Source organism: Amia ocellicauda, chromosome 17, assembly GCF_036373705.1.
Source record: "Amia ocellicauda isolate fAmiCal2 chromosome 17, fAmiCal2.hap1, whole genome shotgun sequence".
Taxonomy (NCBI): Eukaryota; Metazoa; Chordata; class Actinopteri; order Amiiformes; family Amiidae; genus Amia; species Amia ocellicauda.
In genome coordinates this window covers 28,477,312-28,492,777 of record NC_089866.1, presented here as the reverse complement: position 1 = coordinate 28,492,777, position 15,466 = coordinate 28,477,312, and the positions used below count along the sequence as shown (strand labels likewise).

Genomic DNA, 15,466 nt, shown 5'->3' with positions numbered 1-15,466 from the left:
AAAGCACACAATCCAAATCTTCCTTTCTTTTAGTAGATAAAAGGAGATCTGTTCTGAATGATGTTCAAAGTTACAGACCCTTCAAATATGCCTCTTAACAGTTCTTCCCTCCAGTTATATATATATATATAAAGAGCTAGAAGATGTAGACCAGGCAAAAAAAGGATAGAACACTACTAATAATTAAATCACATTCCAGCGGCACTGCATCATTGCCTAATTAGTCCCAATCCTGGGACTGAATATCTACATCTTTGCTTTCTGGAAAACGGAGTATAGCTTTATACACTGATCTGGAACACAGTCTATATATCCACTTGTTCCAACAGTACTATATGCATCTTAAATACATCTTATTTTTTCATTTTATTGTGCTGATGCATTTGATCCTGACATCAATTATCTTCTCTACTGCAAACCAAATCTCATTTTCTCCTCTCCTGCCATCTCAGCTCAAACATCACAAGGTTCTAACAGAGCTCCAGGAATAATCTTTGATCCCTCTTATTTAATGGAATATTAATCCTGTTTAGGACTAAACCACATATGTTTGGAAACATTTTGACTGATACTTTGTGTATATAAAAATATCTTAAGGATTTTATCTTTTAAATATGGTCTTTTAAATATATTGTTTTTCTTTGATAAACCAGTTTCTGGGAGGCAAGTTTCTGGTCATTTAATTTTGCAGTTCTTTAAGTCATCAGACCCCATTCCAAAAATGGATCTGTTTTGCAACCTGAGCAATAGAGCTCAGAGTTCAGAGGTGCTACATCAAAGTCTAAGGTGGCCACCAAGTTCTTACTCTGCCTTCTATCTCCCTAAATGATCTGACAAAAGTGTTTAATCAATTCATTGGAAAATGTAGCTCTTTTCCAGAACACTGAATAGCTGCAATTTAACAAGCATTTGCACCTTGAATGTAGCAGAGTATTCCATAAAAGGATCAGCTGCACTAGATCTTGTTACATACTGCAAATGTCAACACTGCTATACAGCTTAAGCCACTAATGGAAGTCTATATTCAAACCAACACACACATTTACAGTGCTCTACAGTGCGAGCATTTTACTCACATTTGCGAGTAAAAATAATGTTGTGGAAATGTGAAATTCAATTTGGGCGCACAGTGCCAATACAATTTTTGAACTCTATAAGGAACTAATACATTTACATGATTATGATAATAACGACATTTTATACAAATCATTATTGCAGTATCAAATGTGGGAAATGTAGTTGTTGTGTATTGTCCCAATTAACCAAGAAGGCAATAAAAACTACAAGTCCCATGAATTACATTTATGACTCAGTGTTGCAGCGGTTCATTTGGCTCAATATCCAATCACCTACTAGCATTAGTAATCTCATCATTAAAACTCAGTTACAGTAGTACTCAGCGACAGTAGGTCTGCAACAACTAATCAATAACATTGATTAAAATCTACTAAAATCTTAAAATGTAATTCATCGTCGATTAGCTGGGTCTACCTGGGGCTCAGCTACAAAAAAAATTAAAAATCTTGAACGATGGCGGATTCTACAGCTACACCCTTGGAAAGTATAGGAGCACTTTACATTGAATTGACATTGAAGACAGTTTGCTGCAACATGTGCAAAGCTGAACTCACATGGCACGTGCACGGCAATGATGCATGAGCATCTGAAGAGAGAATACATCTGAGCCGTGATGACAGAGGAGGAAGATGCTCAGCTGGTACAGGCTGTTGCCTCTGGATCCTACATGTCATTTGTAGTCCGTCATAGGGCTGGGCGATATAGCCAAAAACGTTATCACGATAAAAATAAAAAATAAAACGTAATATCGGTCGATATCGATAATTACCACGATAAATGTCGAATCATTATTTCTTTCAAGTTTAAAGGCAGATTATTGCTCGTGAGTGAAAGTTGAAGAAACCAGACAGTTAATTGTGGTTTAAAACTATTATAAATGTTCATACCATGACAAACACTTGGCCAAACAGTGGATCATTTCACAAATCTGATTCAAAACAATTATAATGATAAAATCTTTTTTCAACATAAAAATATGCATGAGTAAAATCCTTTTTCAGTCCTTTTTCCTCAACAAAATAAATATCTAAATTAGGGCTGGGCAATATGACAAATACATTATCACTATATATTTTTTTCCATTCGATAACAATAATTATCAAGATATTAATCAAATGTTTAAATGGTGCACATCTGCTTCAGACTCAATAATGCCTGAACAAGCCAAAGGCTTTGTTTCTTATTTAAGAAGCAGAACTCACAAAAAACCTGGAATAAGTCTGATTGCTCTCCTCTGAACTGGCTCTAGAGCAGCGATATCTTTTCTGGGTTCCACACATCAAGACTGTACACAGTATTCCAGATGAGGTCTAACTAGCACATTGTACTGTCTTAACATTACTTCCCTTGTTTTAAATTCTACACTTTTGACAATATACCCTAAAATTCTGTTTGCCTTTTTTATTGCTTCCCCCACACACAAATTAGTTTATTAGCAGCATGGGGTGAAAGCCACGTACAGAAACAATTACTGCTTACAGTTAATATCCGAGTGTATTGAAAACTTACCGAGCACAGATTTCACAGGACCCCAGTGCAGTGCCGTGACTAGTTAAAAATAAACTGAAGGATAATAATCAGATCGGTAGCAGCAGATTTTATTAGTATTTAATGAACAACTGGACGGTGTTTCAGGCTGTTGTCCTGTGAATGGTTTGCAGGTCTGCCGTATAACAGCCTCGCAGAGACAATCAACATGAAGACGAACACAATTTAGTTAACGTATGTCCATTTACAAGTTAAATGAATGAATAAATAAATACAGCAGATCTGGGTTTCCTTCTAAAATATTAAGGACTGGTTTATAAATGCATCCATAAACACCATGACTGAAACATAGCATGTTTAATTTAACTAAAGTGTGCACATTGTAGCTTCTGTTACTGTATGATTAATCGTGAAATGTGTATTTTGTTTCAACTGTAACTTGCTGGTTAAGGGCGTCTGCCAAGTAAATTAAAAATAATATGGCAAAGTGTCATTTGCAGTTACAAATCTGTAGTAAGAGTAATAAGTCAAGTTGTGCCTTTTAAAATACATATCTACTAGCACATATCTTGATGATGATTACAATAATAAATAGCAAATATTTTATTGTTGCACATGGAAATGTTCTTACAGTAATATAATGCATGTCTGAATATAATGTTGTCTATACACGTTTAGCTCTTCTTAATATCTCTTAACAGTGCATTTATTATTCGGCCTCCAATCATGTAAAGCAGAATAAAATAGACAGTTAAGTCCTTTCCACATCAGGCTCTATCGATCATAGTGATGTTGTCGGTTTTTGTTTTTAAAACAAAACAAACCAAACTCACAATCACTCTGATCAACACAACACAACAAATTAACTTCCGACAACGGCCTGGTTTTACAGATAGCTCTGGGACGCATCCGGCACGACACGGCAGGGACGCTGAAGCCAGTGGTCCGAGGTGCGAGTATTTTAGTGGGCGTATACCTATCCACGTGCAAATTGTCACTTCTCGGCACGTTGCTGCTGCATCACAGAGGTGAATTGGACTGCTGTACCTAATTATTCTATATCGACATTATCGAAAATGCATCTAAACGTCTTTATATCGTTATTGAGGGAAGTAATTACCTCGATAATTATTGATATTGATTTATCGCCCAGCCCTAGTCCGTCATCCGAAAAGTTGTCCGTCAACGACGGTACATGGGTTCCGTTAAAACCACACAATATACTCAGCCTTTCCCGTTTCTTGAACTGGTGTGCGTCTCGTAAACTACGCCTGTTTCTTTAGCTCCTCAACTACAATATTATACATTTCATTCATAACGCGCTCTTATTATACCCACGCGCTGCACTCAAGCAAGAGTCAAACCAGACACAGTAAAGACAGGCAATACAGCAGTACAGTACATACAGACCAGACAAGTAAGCAAGAAACAAGCGGCTGATTAGCCAATAAAGTGGAGCAAGTAATGAAAAGGCTGCAATAAGAAGGCTGAAAAGATTATTTTATGGTGTAACTAACATCCTTAACTTTTTTCAAAAAGGTGATTTTTAAGACATCTCTTTAACCAAATGGATAATGTTCGAGTTTCTCTTTGAGTTTAAAACAGGGCTGCCATGTGTGCATGTATTTACACTGGGACAGGGGGCTTAAGTTAGGGGTGCCCCTTTTCTTTCCCCTGCCCTTTTTTCCCCCCTGAAGTGCCCTATATGCCCCGACTGCCGCATCCCGGACCTCACTTCGCCAGCACAATAGTAGATGTGCTACTTTCTTTTTTTTTTTTTTGAGTGTGCACAGTGCTCCTAAGGAAAAAAGTAAGCGTAGAGCCCAGCCCTGATTTATATAACGTATTCGTCCTAATAGACACGCATTGTACGAAGACAAGATCCTTTGCATGCAAGTACAAATTCATGAAAATCAAAAATAAATTCTTCAAATAATTTTGGAACATTGATGTATATTTCGTTATTTTAATGTTATGACAATATTCAGCCATTCCGAGTTTTAACGATCACGAAAAGATGACATGCGCATTCATCCTTGACCTTGTTATACCAGAAAATCTATCAATGGCAACCACATTTGAGTTTATTTTTTGAGGAGGAGGATATCAAGTTTACAAAAAACAGTCTGGGAACCAGAAATCGGCAAAAAGGTGCTATTTTATGTTAAATACGTTAGTCTTGGTCAGAGTGCCTTGTTTTGGGCCATTTAACATGCTGATATAAACTCACCTAAAGGATTATTAGGAACACCATACTAATACTGTGTTTGACCCCCTTTCGCCTTCAGAACTGCCTTAATTCTACGTGGCATTGATTCAACAAGGTCCTGAAAGCATTCTTTAGAAATGTTGGCCCATATTGATAGGATAGCATCTTGCAGTTGATGGAGATTTGTGGGATGCACATCCAGGGCACGAAGCTCCCGTTCCACCACATCCCAAAGATGCTCTATTGGGTTGAGATCTGGTGACTGTGGGGGCCAGTTTAGTACAGTGAACTCATTTGAAATGATTCGACCTTTGTGACATGGTGCATTATCCTGCTGGAAGTAGCCATCAGAGGATGGGTACATGGTGGTCATAAAGGGATGGACATGGTCAGAAACAATGCTCAGGTAGGCCGTGGCATTTAAACGATGCCCAATTGGCACTAAGGGGCCTAAAGTGTGCCAAGAAAACATCCCCCACATCATTACACCACCACCACCAGCCTGCACAGTGGTAACAAGGCATGATGGATCCATGTTCTCATTCTGTTTACGCCAAATTATGACTCTACTATCTGAATGTCTCAACAGAAATCGAGACTCATCAGACCAGGCAACATTTTTCCAGTCTTCAACTGTCCAATTTTGGTGAGCTTGTGCAAATTGTAGCCTCTTTTTCCTATTTGTAGTGGAGATGAGTGGTACCCGGTGGGGTCTTCTGCTGTTGTAGCCCATCTGCCTCAAGATTGTACGTGTTGTGGCTTCACAAATGCTTTGCTGCATACCTCGGTTGTAACGAGTGGTTATTTCAGTCAAAGTTGCTCTTCTATCAGCTTGAATCAGTCGGCCCATTCTCCTCTGACCTCTAGCATCAACGAGGCATTTTCGCCCACAGGACTGCCGCATACTGGATGTTTTTCCCTTTTCACACCATTCTTTGTAAACCCTAGAAATGGTTGTGCGTGAAAATCCCAGTAACTGAGCAGATTGTGAAATACTCAGACCGGCCCGTCTGGCACCAACAACCATGCCACGCTCAAAATTGCTTAAATCACCTTTCTTTCCCATTCAGACATTCAGTTTGGAGTTCAGGAGATTGTCTTGACCAGGACCACACCCCTAAATGCATTGAAGCAACTGCCATGTGATTGGTTGGTTAGATAATTGCATTAATGAGAAATTGAACAGGTGTTCCTAATAATCCTTTAGGTGAGTGTATGTAGTTCATGTAGTTCTGATACAGTGGGTGACATAGCGGTGATTAAGTACTCTTGTTTATTTCATGTTCTTACTTTAAATACAAGTTTAAGTAAAACTTATTTTAGCAAATAGTCTACATTGCATTTATACATTACTCGAATATGTTTACATTACATGAGCAACAATAACCTTGGGTCATGCAAAGAACATTTTTAACAAAATTAGATATCTCAGGATTTATTATTTTTTTCGGAAAAAGGGGGGTGCGCTTCTATTAGGGAATGCTCACATATTAGGATGAATATGGTATGTGTGTGTGTGTTCTGAGCAAAATATTTTGATACTGTACAGATTTAATATACCTTAATCTTCCACCCTGTGAGGCATTTCATTTTGAATGCATGGTATTTAAGTGTGTGTACAAGTTATGATCTTATTAACTTACAATATGCATAAGAAAGCTATTGGCTACCTAGAACACGCAACACCTGCATTGTTATACAATCTTAATTCAGCCCATCTTTGAATGGTGAATACACCTGCTAAATCACACTTCCCAAAAGTGGGTGTCAAAGCTGAGGTGACGTGACGTCCATGTCTGTGCAGTGCAGTGCAGCCCAGCCCGGCCGAACCCCACCCAGCTCAGTCCTGGCTGTTTGGAGAGAGGTTGTCTGAGGGCCTGTGTTTGAGAAGCTAACAGGCCTCACCCCCAAAATCACAGCACATCTGCTGCACTTCCTCAGCCTTTTAGGGGATGGAGCTCAAGGCAGCTTCCTTCGCGTCGAAAAGCCAGAGGTACTGCCAAGGAGAACTTTCCATGGCTTTAGGGGAGTAGAAAACAACAAAACAACAGTAAAAGCTGCAAAACGTAAAGGCATTAATGATACTCCGGTTATTTCTAAATTACTGACGGCAAAATCATAGTTGGACTTTCCCAATGATGAAGTATAGAAGGGGTACTGAATGACACTAACAGAGGAGACTGACATGCAAGATTGAAGAAAAGTAGCGAGTTTGTATTGATCAGTCATCTCTATGTGGGACACAAAGCAGGAACATTAAGTTCACCTAGAAGGACGAAAGGGACAGTAAACCAAGAAAGATGGTTGTGTGAAACAGGGTTTTCCATTCCAGGTCCTGTGGGACCCCTGTGTATTGTGATTTTGGTTATTCATATTAAACCAATACCAGCTCTGGCATTAGAACACTCCATTAACTCTGTACCAATACCAAGTACTAGCTTTCAGAAATCCTCTCATTTAAGTGAGCTATTTCAATGTCAGTGTGTCTAGAATTTAACAAATCAGGCCAGAAGAGAATTAACAGTGCTTGTTATAGGAGTGTCTGTCAGTGTAGCATTAATAGTAAACTGTGAATAATTTGAGAATATCAACCACTGATTAAAAAAACAGACAAATGCTTTGCTTGTTTTCCATAAATAAGGCTTTTAGTAGGGAAGATACTGTTATCATGAAAGAATGAATAGATGCATAACTATATTTTACATATTAATGAAAGACTTTGATAGACATAGGTAGATTGTCTGCATTTCCCTGCATTCTTCCTGTTCCTTCATATTAACGGTATGATTGTTATTACATTATTCAACATTGTAAAATGTATTATGCTTTGAATTGCTTTGTATTATGTAAATTCGAATTTGTAATGTTTGATGCCTTGTAACTGTATTCTTGGCCTTTGTATTGCGCTTATATTTTGTAAGTCGCCCTGGTCACCTTGGAAATAAAAATAACAACAATAATAATTCAGGCAAATGTGACCTTAAGATAAGAGAGATGTCTCCTAGGAAGTGTTCTGAGGAAGCCCAATAGTGATGCACAAGCCCCTGGAAACTGCAGATAAAATAAAAATATTCCTATTCGGTCTGTTCCTTAGCCACAAGAATTGTTCAACAATACCAATCTGCAACTTCACACACATCATTTTCAGCCTTCGAACACCACATTTTACAAAAGTCAAAAATGGTGATCACTCCATCCCTTTTGTACAGCAAGACTGGTGAATTGTCACTGCATACAGCAGCAGTAAAAATACACTAGAGAAGCCATACGGCCTGCATAACTGTGCATGGTCCTGGAAAAAGCAACTCAGGGGTGTGGATGACTTCTGGCTGACTTTCCTGTTTGGTACACAAACTGATCAGGGAAAAGGAAAGGAGATTCCAGAGGAGTTTCAAAGCAAGAGTGCAAAGAAACTAAAAACCTGGCCAGATCTTACAACAAAATGCCTTCCAGGTTTTTCTGAATAATAAAAATGATAAAAAAAAGAGAGAGATCAAGATCTCTCAGCCTGCACCAAACCCAAAATAATTTAGCTAAAGTTTCAATATTTAAGGATGTCCTTTTGGAAGAGTAATGTGACTAGATGTATAATCAAAGATGCCATGTCAATTAATGGAGCACCACATTCCCCAAAATCACAACCACGTTACTTGAGGGGTAAACCCAGAAACCTCAGTTTTCCACAATTTCTTTAACGAATAACTATGTCCTAATAAAAATGGTAGGGCCTACATATCCTGCACACATATCCTAGATGATTGTGGCAAAGTATTTTCCAAAACAACATTTGAATAACTGCTCCCTACTTTCTGTGAAAAGAAGCTTTATCCTAAGTAGACCCACACACAATTTATGGTGGAAGACAATCTCCTTTACCACCCCTGCAAGTCAATCCCCTGCTAAGATAAACCAAGATAGACCCATGCAGCTCTCAGGTCACTTTCTAGAGCTAACAGATGCAGGTTTGTACCTGAGGGGCACTCGCTTTATAAAAGCCATTACTGGCACAGCAGCCAGTGTCATTTTTTAACAGTTTAACTAGTCTGCTGGATGATCATACAGGTTTTTCAGTTTGGGCCAAAAACAAAAGTCGCCTTTTTTTTTTTTTTATATAGTTTCCGTTCATAATATTGTGCTAATTTTTATAAGATCAAATGCATTCATTTCATAGCCTCTCCTTGCAACAACTTAAAACAAACCCTTGATAACAATATTCAAAGTTAACCCAAATAACTATTTCAGGACCAGCAGTGAAACAGTGGGCTGAATATTGAGCTCATTCTTACTATTAAAGCAGACTTTTTTTTTTCTCTCTGCCTTCCTTCCTTCCTTCCTTCTTTCATACTACTAATTCATTCCATGAAGTATCCTGAATCCGCAGGAAAGGATCACTAAGCTGGATCTCTAAAATCAACATGGAGAGCAAACTAGTTCGTCAAGCTCTGTAATCAAGTGCAGCCCAGGGCCTTGTTCTGAGCACAGCCTCTGGATTCACACAGACCTGCTGTCATAGTCCCATAGGTGGGTGGAATTTGCTTAATGTGTTTATTTTGAGAGCAGGTTAAACAGCAAACCATGCAGCAGTCAGATGTAACCATGTGGAATTTACCTTAACCGTGCACCATTAAGCCTAAAAAGGACACAGTGAATGGGGGCGGAGGCCATTTACGTCGACTTGCATTGAAAGCTTTGTGAAAAGATACTCGATTTTCTATTTATTCATTTATCTCCTGTTTTTCTCTACCTGTTTTAATCCTCAGGTTAAAGTACTGGACAGCAAAAAATGAAAATTCAACGAAAGATAGAATCTGATTGACAAATGTTGTACAGTGGAAATGTAATTAGTCTATTATTCTTCCTTTTGAAGCAGAATGTCTTCAGATATATGCATCACTTTAGAACATCTCAAAAGCATTTCCATAATAAACAAAATAAAAATCTCACAAATAGATTGCAAGCAAGGCGATTCTCAACAGAATCAATTCTATAACTGTGGAAAGGACAAGGCAACAAGGCAACTCCCCAACGATGTGTTTGAAGCTGAAAATTTGGGAACATTTAAAAATAGACTAGATAACCTGCTACAATTGCATCTGTATCAGAACCTACACAACACACAAGACTGAGCTACTGTGGTGTCTCCTCCCTTTGGTGCTTGGTGATCTGTCATACAAGTTATCTATATGAAAGGCTGGTCATAACACAGTTCTATGCCCATCTTGATATACTTGCTCGCTCGCTCACTCACTCTCACTCTCTCGCTCTCTCTCTACAATATATTGAAATCAGTTAGCAGGCATTCTAACTGGTAAGCACACAGGATTAATGGCATCTAGACATTTATTTATTGGGTATTTATTGATTTGAATACACTTAGTTTTTTTTAAAGACTTTAATCAACTCAAGTCCCGACATGGTTAAATGGAAGAAACTTGCAAAAAGGATTTTAACATAACAAAGAGCCCAAGTCAAATGATTACAGTGCCATTAATGGGAGGATATCAAGAGAGACCTGCCATATTAAAAGGAGCAACCTCAACATAAAAGCTAATTTGCATGATCCATAACCAAGCACATTTCAGATTAATGTTACACGGTGAAATTACATCCATATTGAAATGCCAGCATTAATACACTACTGTTTGAATTACAAACTATTCTAAAATCTATTACCTTTCCACAGCCTGAGTTTGGCCTAATCTTCACATGGGAAACCCAACCACTTCAACAGTGTCTGTGCATTCAGAATGCAACTGAGCCATAGCTATCAGATCGGGGACGGGGACGGGGGGGGGGGACGACACACAACTTCAAACAACAGTTGACAGGTCAGTAACTTCAGAATCATAGGTATTCCAAGGAAATTTGATAAACCTAAATTTGTAAGAAAGCTCAAGAGACAGATCACCCTATTTGAACTTTTGAACTATGTTTTTCAGTATTACTTATAAAATCAACCAACGAAAGAAAAAGTGACACCAAGGAAACAAACAAACACACAGGGGCTTTCCTCCCGATTGAAAATTCTCTTGACAAATCTTTACAGGGTTGTGTAAAGGTCAGTAATGTAAAATGTTTCTTGTTGGAAGTCTTGTTGGCATTATGATGAACAAGCAATATGCAGTGCAGAATTGGATAGCGCTGTGTGGATAGAATAGAATTAGATACCTGTTGTGCATTCAATACTATTTGAATCTAATGTGGAAAAACAAATTCATGCACAAATTAATAACTGGACATGCCATCTAAAAGACTAGCAGAGAGGTTGCAATAAGGTTTACAAGGATACACCTTTAAATATTTTTGCACAGAATCATAAAAAGTACATTACGGTCTTAAATTAGGTCCAAGCAAGTGCACATCTTATCAACATTTGCAGGTGATGACTGATCACTTAACTAGTAACAATCTTTAAAAGAAGACAGGTTTGATTCCAGCTGTTTACAAAACTGAGCTCAGTCAGAAATACATTTTGCAAATTAGTAAAATAACTGACAAGAACACATATTTGTCCTCCTTTTTATAATAAACAAACTGCCAAAGTAAATATATATAATTTAATTTTGGTTAATTGCACTTGTAACTGAATCCTTAAAAAAAATATGAACTTGAAGGTTGCGTTACCCATCACTGGACCGGCACTACTGGGCCTAATGTACTATATCTTTGGACTTAATGAATGGGTCAATGCAATAGTGTAAAAACATTTGTTTATGATGATTAATTGCATGTAAGGGTGTCCCTTTACAGAGCCATTAAAGGTTATAAACTTAAAGGTTAGTTTCTAAAGTTAAATTACATGACTAATTACATAAAACAATAACTTAACTACTAGAAATGTTGCAGAAGACAGGAATTTGTGTATGACGCAAGTGGTCCGTGTAGGTCTAAATACAATGATTACAACATGACCTATACTCACATTTGTTAATGTTAAAAAGAAAAAACACTACTTATACTATTAAAGATTTCATTATTTACTAGATGATTTAATCACAAACATAAAATATAATTTCAAAGAATGTCGTTAGCCAACCTTTTTTCTTCTTCTCCTTAATAAATGTGGACGTTAACACATTTTATTAAACTCTCACCTGTCAAACTACAGTAGGAAACAGGCCCTATTTAAAATGTGTGTCCTGGATAATTTCGTAAGAAAATAGGAGGGATACTTACGATTCTCCCGTTTGCTGCTGTGCCCCTCCAATAAACCCGTATCTATCCGTCTGTCTCTCAGTATTGGCGAAGCCATTGATCTCAGAGTCGGAGCCGAAAGAGCTGCTCTCTCTCTCGGCCAGACTTTCATTGGTTCCCCCCAGACTGCGCGACTCGTTCACTCGCAGTCCGTTCTCCTGAGTCTTGGCCATGGTCCTTCAGTTCACTCTCCAAACAATGTAATAAATACACCCCGAAACACGGGTGCAAATACCGCAAACAAGCACGCTGTCCGGAGATGAAATAACGACGTATAGAAAAAAACAAAGATCCTCAGCTCCCCTTTATGTTTTCGGTCCTCTTCTCCTGCATGATGTACAGCTTGAATTTTTGGTTTTAACCCTCGAAATTCCTGAGGTGTGGACTAAACAAATTTTGAAAAACAATTCAAAAATGTAATTTGAACTACATTAAAAATGTTTTATAAAACAATCCTCGTTTGAAAAGTAATATCCCATGTTATGGAAATCCCTGAAACCATTTCTTATGGCAACAAAAACAAACGTATGACCCACCAATACGATCTACCGATTTGTTTGTATTATTATGTTTTAAGTGTGATTGGTAGTTAAGGGTGTGTGTGTCTCCCTCTTCACAACAATGCTACTAGGTTACAGACTACAAAAGTTGTTCACCTAGCTAGTTGTATAGTGTGGTAATCTCTTGAATTGAGCTATTGTATTGCACTGGATTATCCCCGTGTTAATGTATGGTATTAATCCCGTTCGCAGGTAACAAGTACATATATAACGTACTTAAATATACATAGGATCCGCTGTAATCCCACAATAACTTTGCTTTTTATTCCAATCCATTACTTGTGTAAAAAGTCGACTGACTCGCCAGGCCGTTGTTCAACCGCAGATCCTTGTTTGTTTTTTAAAGCCCGGCGCCTTCGCTCCGAAGGGGATATAAAGTTCGCTTTCAACGCCTAAACAACACTAAGCCCTTAGAGTTCGCATACAATGTGCATTTCTGCGTTTGCCTTTACACGTCTTGCTGATTCCGATTATTTTGAGGTAAACTAAACCCAAACTAGAACAGGGTATCCATCGGTATTCGGCAGTCCACCGCTCTCTCTATTCTCACAACTGGCATGTCTCGCTCCCCCCCCCCCACCACCGAAAAAAAAAATACGCAAACTCCTTTGGATTGTTTCCTCCTAATTTCTGATCTTTAGGCACTGTACATTTTCCATAAAGCCGTTTGCCTCCAGTGGCTTAGTTCTGGCTTGGCTGAGTGCGCCTGCGCAGTATTGTCTTCTCCTGGCTGTGGAGACCCGCCCCAGGCGGCCGAGTGATAATTAAATGTGGATGAAAAACGCAATAATAAAGCGGCCGGGGAGACGCAGACATGCTCTACATTTCATTGTCCCAAAACATGCCGAGATCTCGCATAAATGGTCTGTGGTATTCAGTGCACTTACAATAAGGTCACGACGGTCTCATTAGAATTTGAAGTGATGCCAATTCGAGATGCTTGCACAATGAAGCCGTCCATATAAAGACATTTGAAAGTGTTGTATTATGTAAACTAACCCAAACGATGTTCAGTCCGTTAAAGAGCGAGGGTTAGTAGCCAGTAAGTGCACACGGATGAATCTGTTTTCCCCCTTTTTAGCATTATACTCTGTCCTCGAGGATAATACAATTACAATGTTACTGGTAATGTAATAGTTAAATACTATTAAATTGTTAATTACCAACAAAATTGAAGAAATTGAAATTATGACATACATTACTTTAGATAATCTGAGGTATATTTATATTGAAACAAAATAGGCTAATTCAAATTCAACTTTTCATTCGTGAGTAGTGCCGTCCTCAATCATTAATATTTACTCAATGTTTACTAGAAGACAAAACAATAGTAACCAGAAAATGTTATTAAAAATATTGTTTGTATGTATAGAATAAGTTTAAAAAACATATATTATATATATATATATATATATATATATATATATACACAGCTCTGGAAAAAATTGAGACCACTCCAAGTTCAGAAATCAATGTTAAGTGGTCTCAATTGTTTCCAGAGCTGTATATACACTCACCTAAAGGATTATTAGGAACACCTGTTCAATTTCTCATTAATGCAATTATCTAACCAACCAATCACATGGCAGTTGCTTCAATGCATTTAGGGGTGTGGTCCTGGTCAAGACAATCTCCTGAACTCCAAACTGAATGTCTGAATGGGAAAGAAAGGTGATTTAAGCAATTTTGAGCGTGGCATGGTTGTTGGTGCCAGACGGGCCGGTCTGAGTATTTCACAATCTGCTCAGTTACTGGGATTTTCACGCACAACCATTTCTAGGGTTTACAAAGAATGGTGTGAAAAGGGAAAAACATCCAGTATGCGGCAGTCCTGTGGGCGAAAATGCCTTGTTGATGCTAGAGGTCAGAGGAGAATGGGCCGACTGATTCAAGCTGATAGAAGAGCAACTTTGACTGAAATAACCACTCGTTACAACCGAGGTATGCAGCAAAGCATTTGTGAAGCCACAACACGTACAACCTTGAGGCGGATGGGCTACAACAGCAGAAGACCCCACCGGGTACCACTCATCTCCACTACAAATAGGAAAAAGAGGCTACAATTTGCACAAGCTCACCAAAATTGGACAGTTGAAGACTGGAAAAATGTTGCCTGGTCTGATGAGTCTCGATTTCTGTTGAGACATTCAGATGGTAGAGTCAGAATTTGGCGTAAACAGAATGAGAACATGGATCCATCATGCCTTGTTACCACTGTGCAGGCTGGTGGTGGTGGTGTAATGGTGTGGGGGATGTTTTCTTGGCACACTTTAGGCCCCTTCGTGCCAATTGGGCATCGTTTAAATGCCACGGCCTACCTGAGCATTGTTTCTGACCATGTCCATCCCTTTATGACCACCATGTACCCATCCTCTGATGGCTACTTCCAGCAGGATAATGCACCATGTCACAAAGGTTGAATCATTTCAAATTGGTTTCTTGAACATGACAATGAGTTCACTGTACTAAACTGGCCCCCACAGTCACCAGATCTCAACCCAATAGAGCATCTTTGGGATGTGGTGGAACGGGAGCTTCGTGCCCTGGATGTGCATCCCACAAATCTCCATCAACTGCAAGATGCTATCCTATCAATATGGGCCAACATTTCTAAAGAATGCTTTCAGCACCTTGTTGAATCAATGCCACATAGAATTAAGGCAGTTCTGAAGGCGAAAGGGGGTCAAACACAGTATTAGTATGGTGTTCCTAATAATCCTTTAGGTGAGTGTATATCAGTCTTAGTATATCTTATATCTTCGCACTTTAACTTTCCAGTACTTGTTCGTGCTGCCACCATTTGTAAATTTTTGGCATTACAAAAGGCAAAATAGGGAGTATTTTAAACCTTGCACTGTAACACCCTCCCATCATGATATCAAGAGTTTAGTTAGGCCAAATACAAATTAGCAAAGCTGCAGGTTAACTAATGATCCCC

The 15,466-nt window shown here is 38.5% G+C and overlaps 1 protein-coding gene across 2 annotated transcripts in view; it reads right to left on the bottom strand.

The window, feature by feature from the left end:
• Positions 1 to 13,214, bottom strand: part of LOC136712303 (TBC1 domain family member 10A) — a 95,034-nt gene extending 81,820 nt beyond the window's left edge. For both annotated transcript variants that reach the window (XR_010804815.1, XM_066688791.1), the window contains exon 1: positions 11,951 to 13,214. Coding sequence is in view for 1 of the 2 variants with exons in the window: in XM_066688791.1 (XP_066544888.1) it covers positions 11,951 to 12,141 (191 nt within the window). In the remaining variant the exon portion in view is untranslated. The remainder of the gene's footprint in view (positions 1 to 11,950) is intronic.
• Positions 13,215 to 15,466: the final 2,252 nt, after the last annotated feature.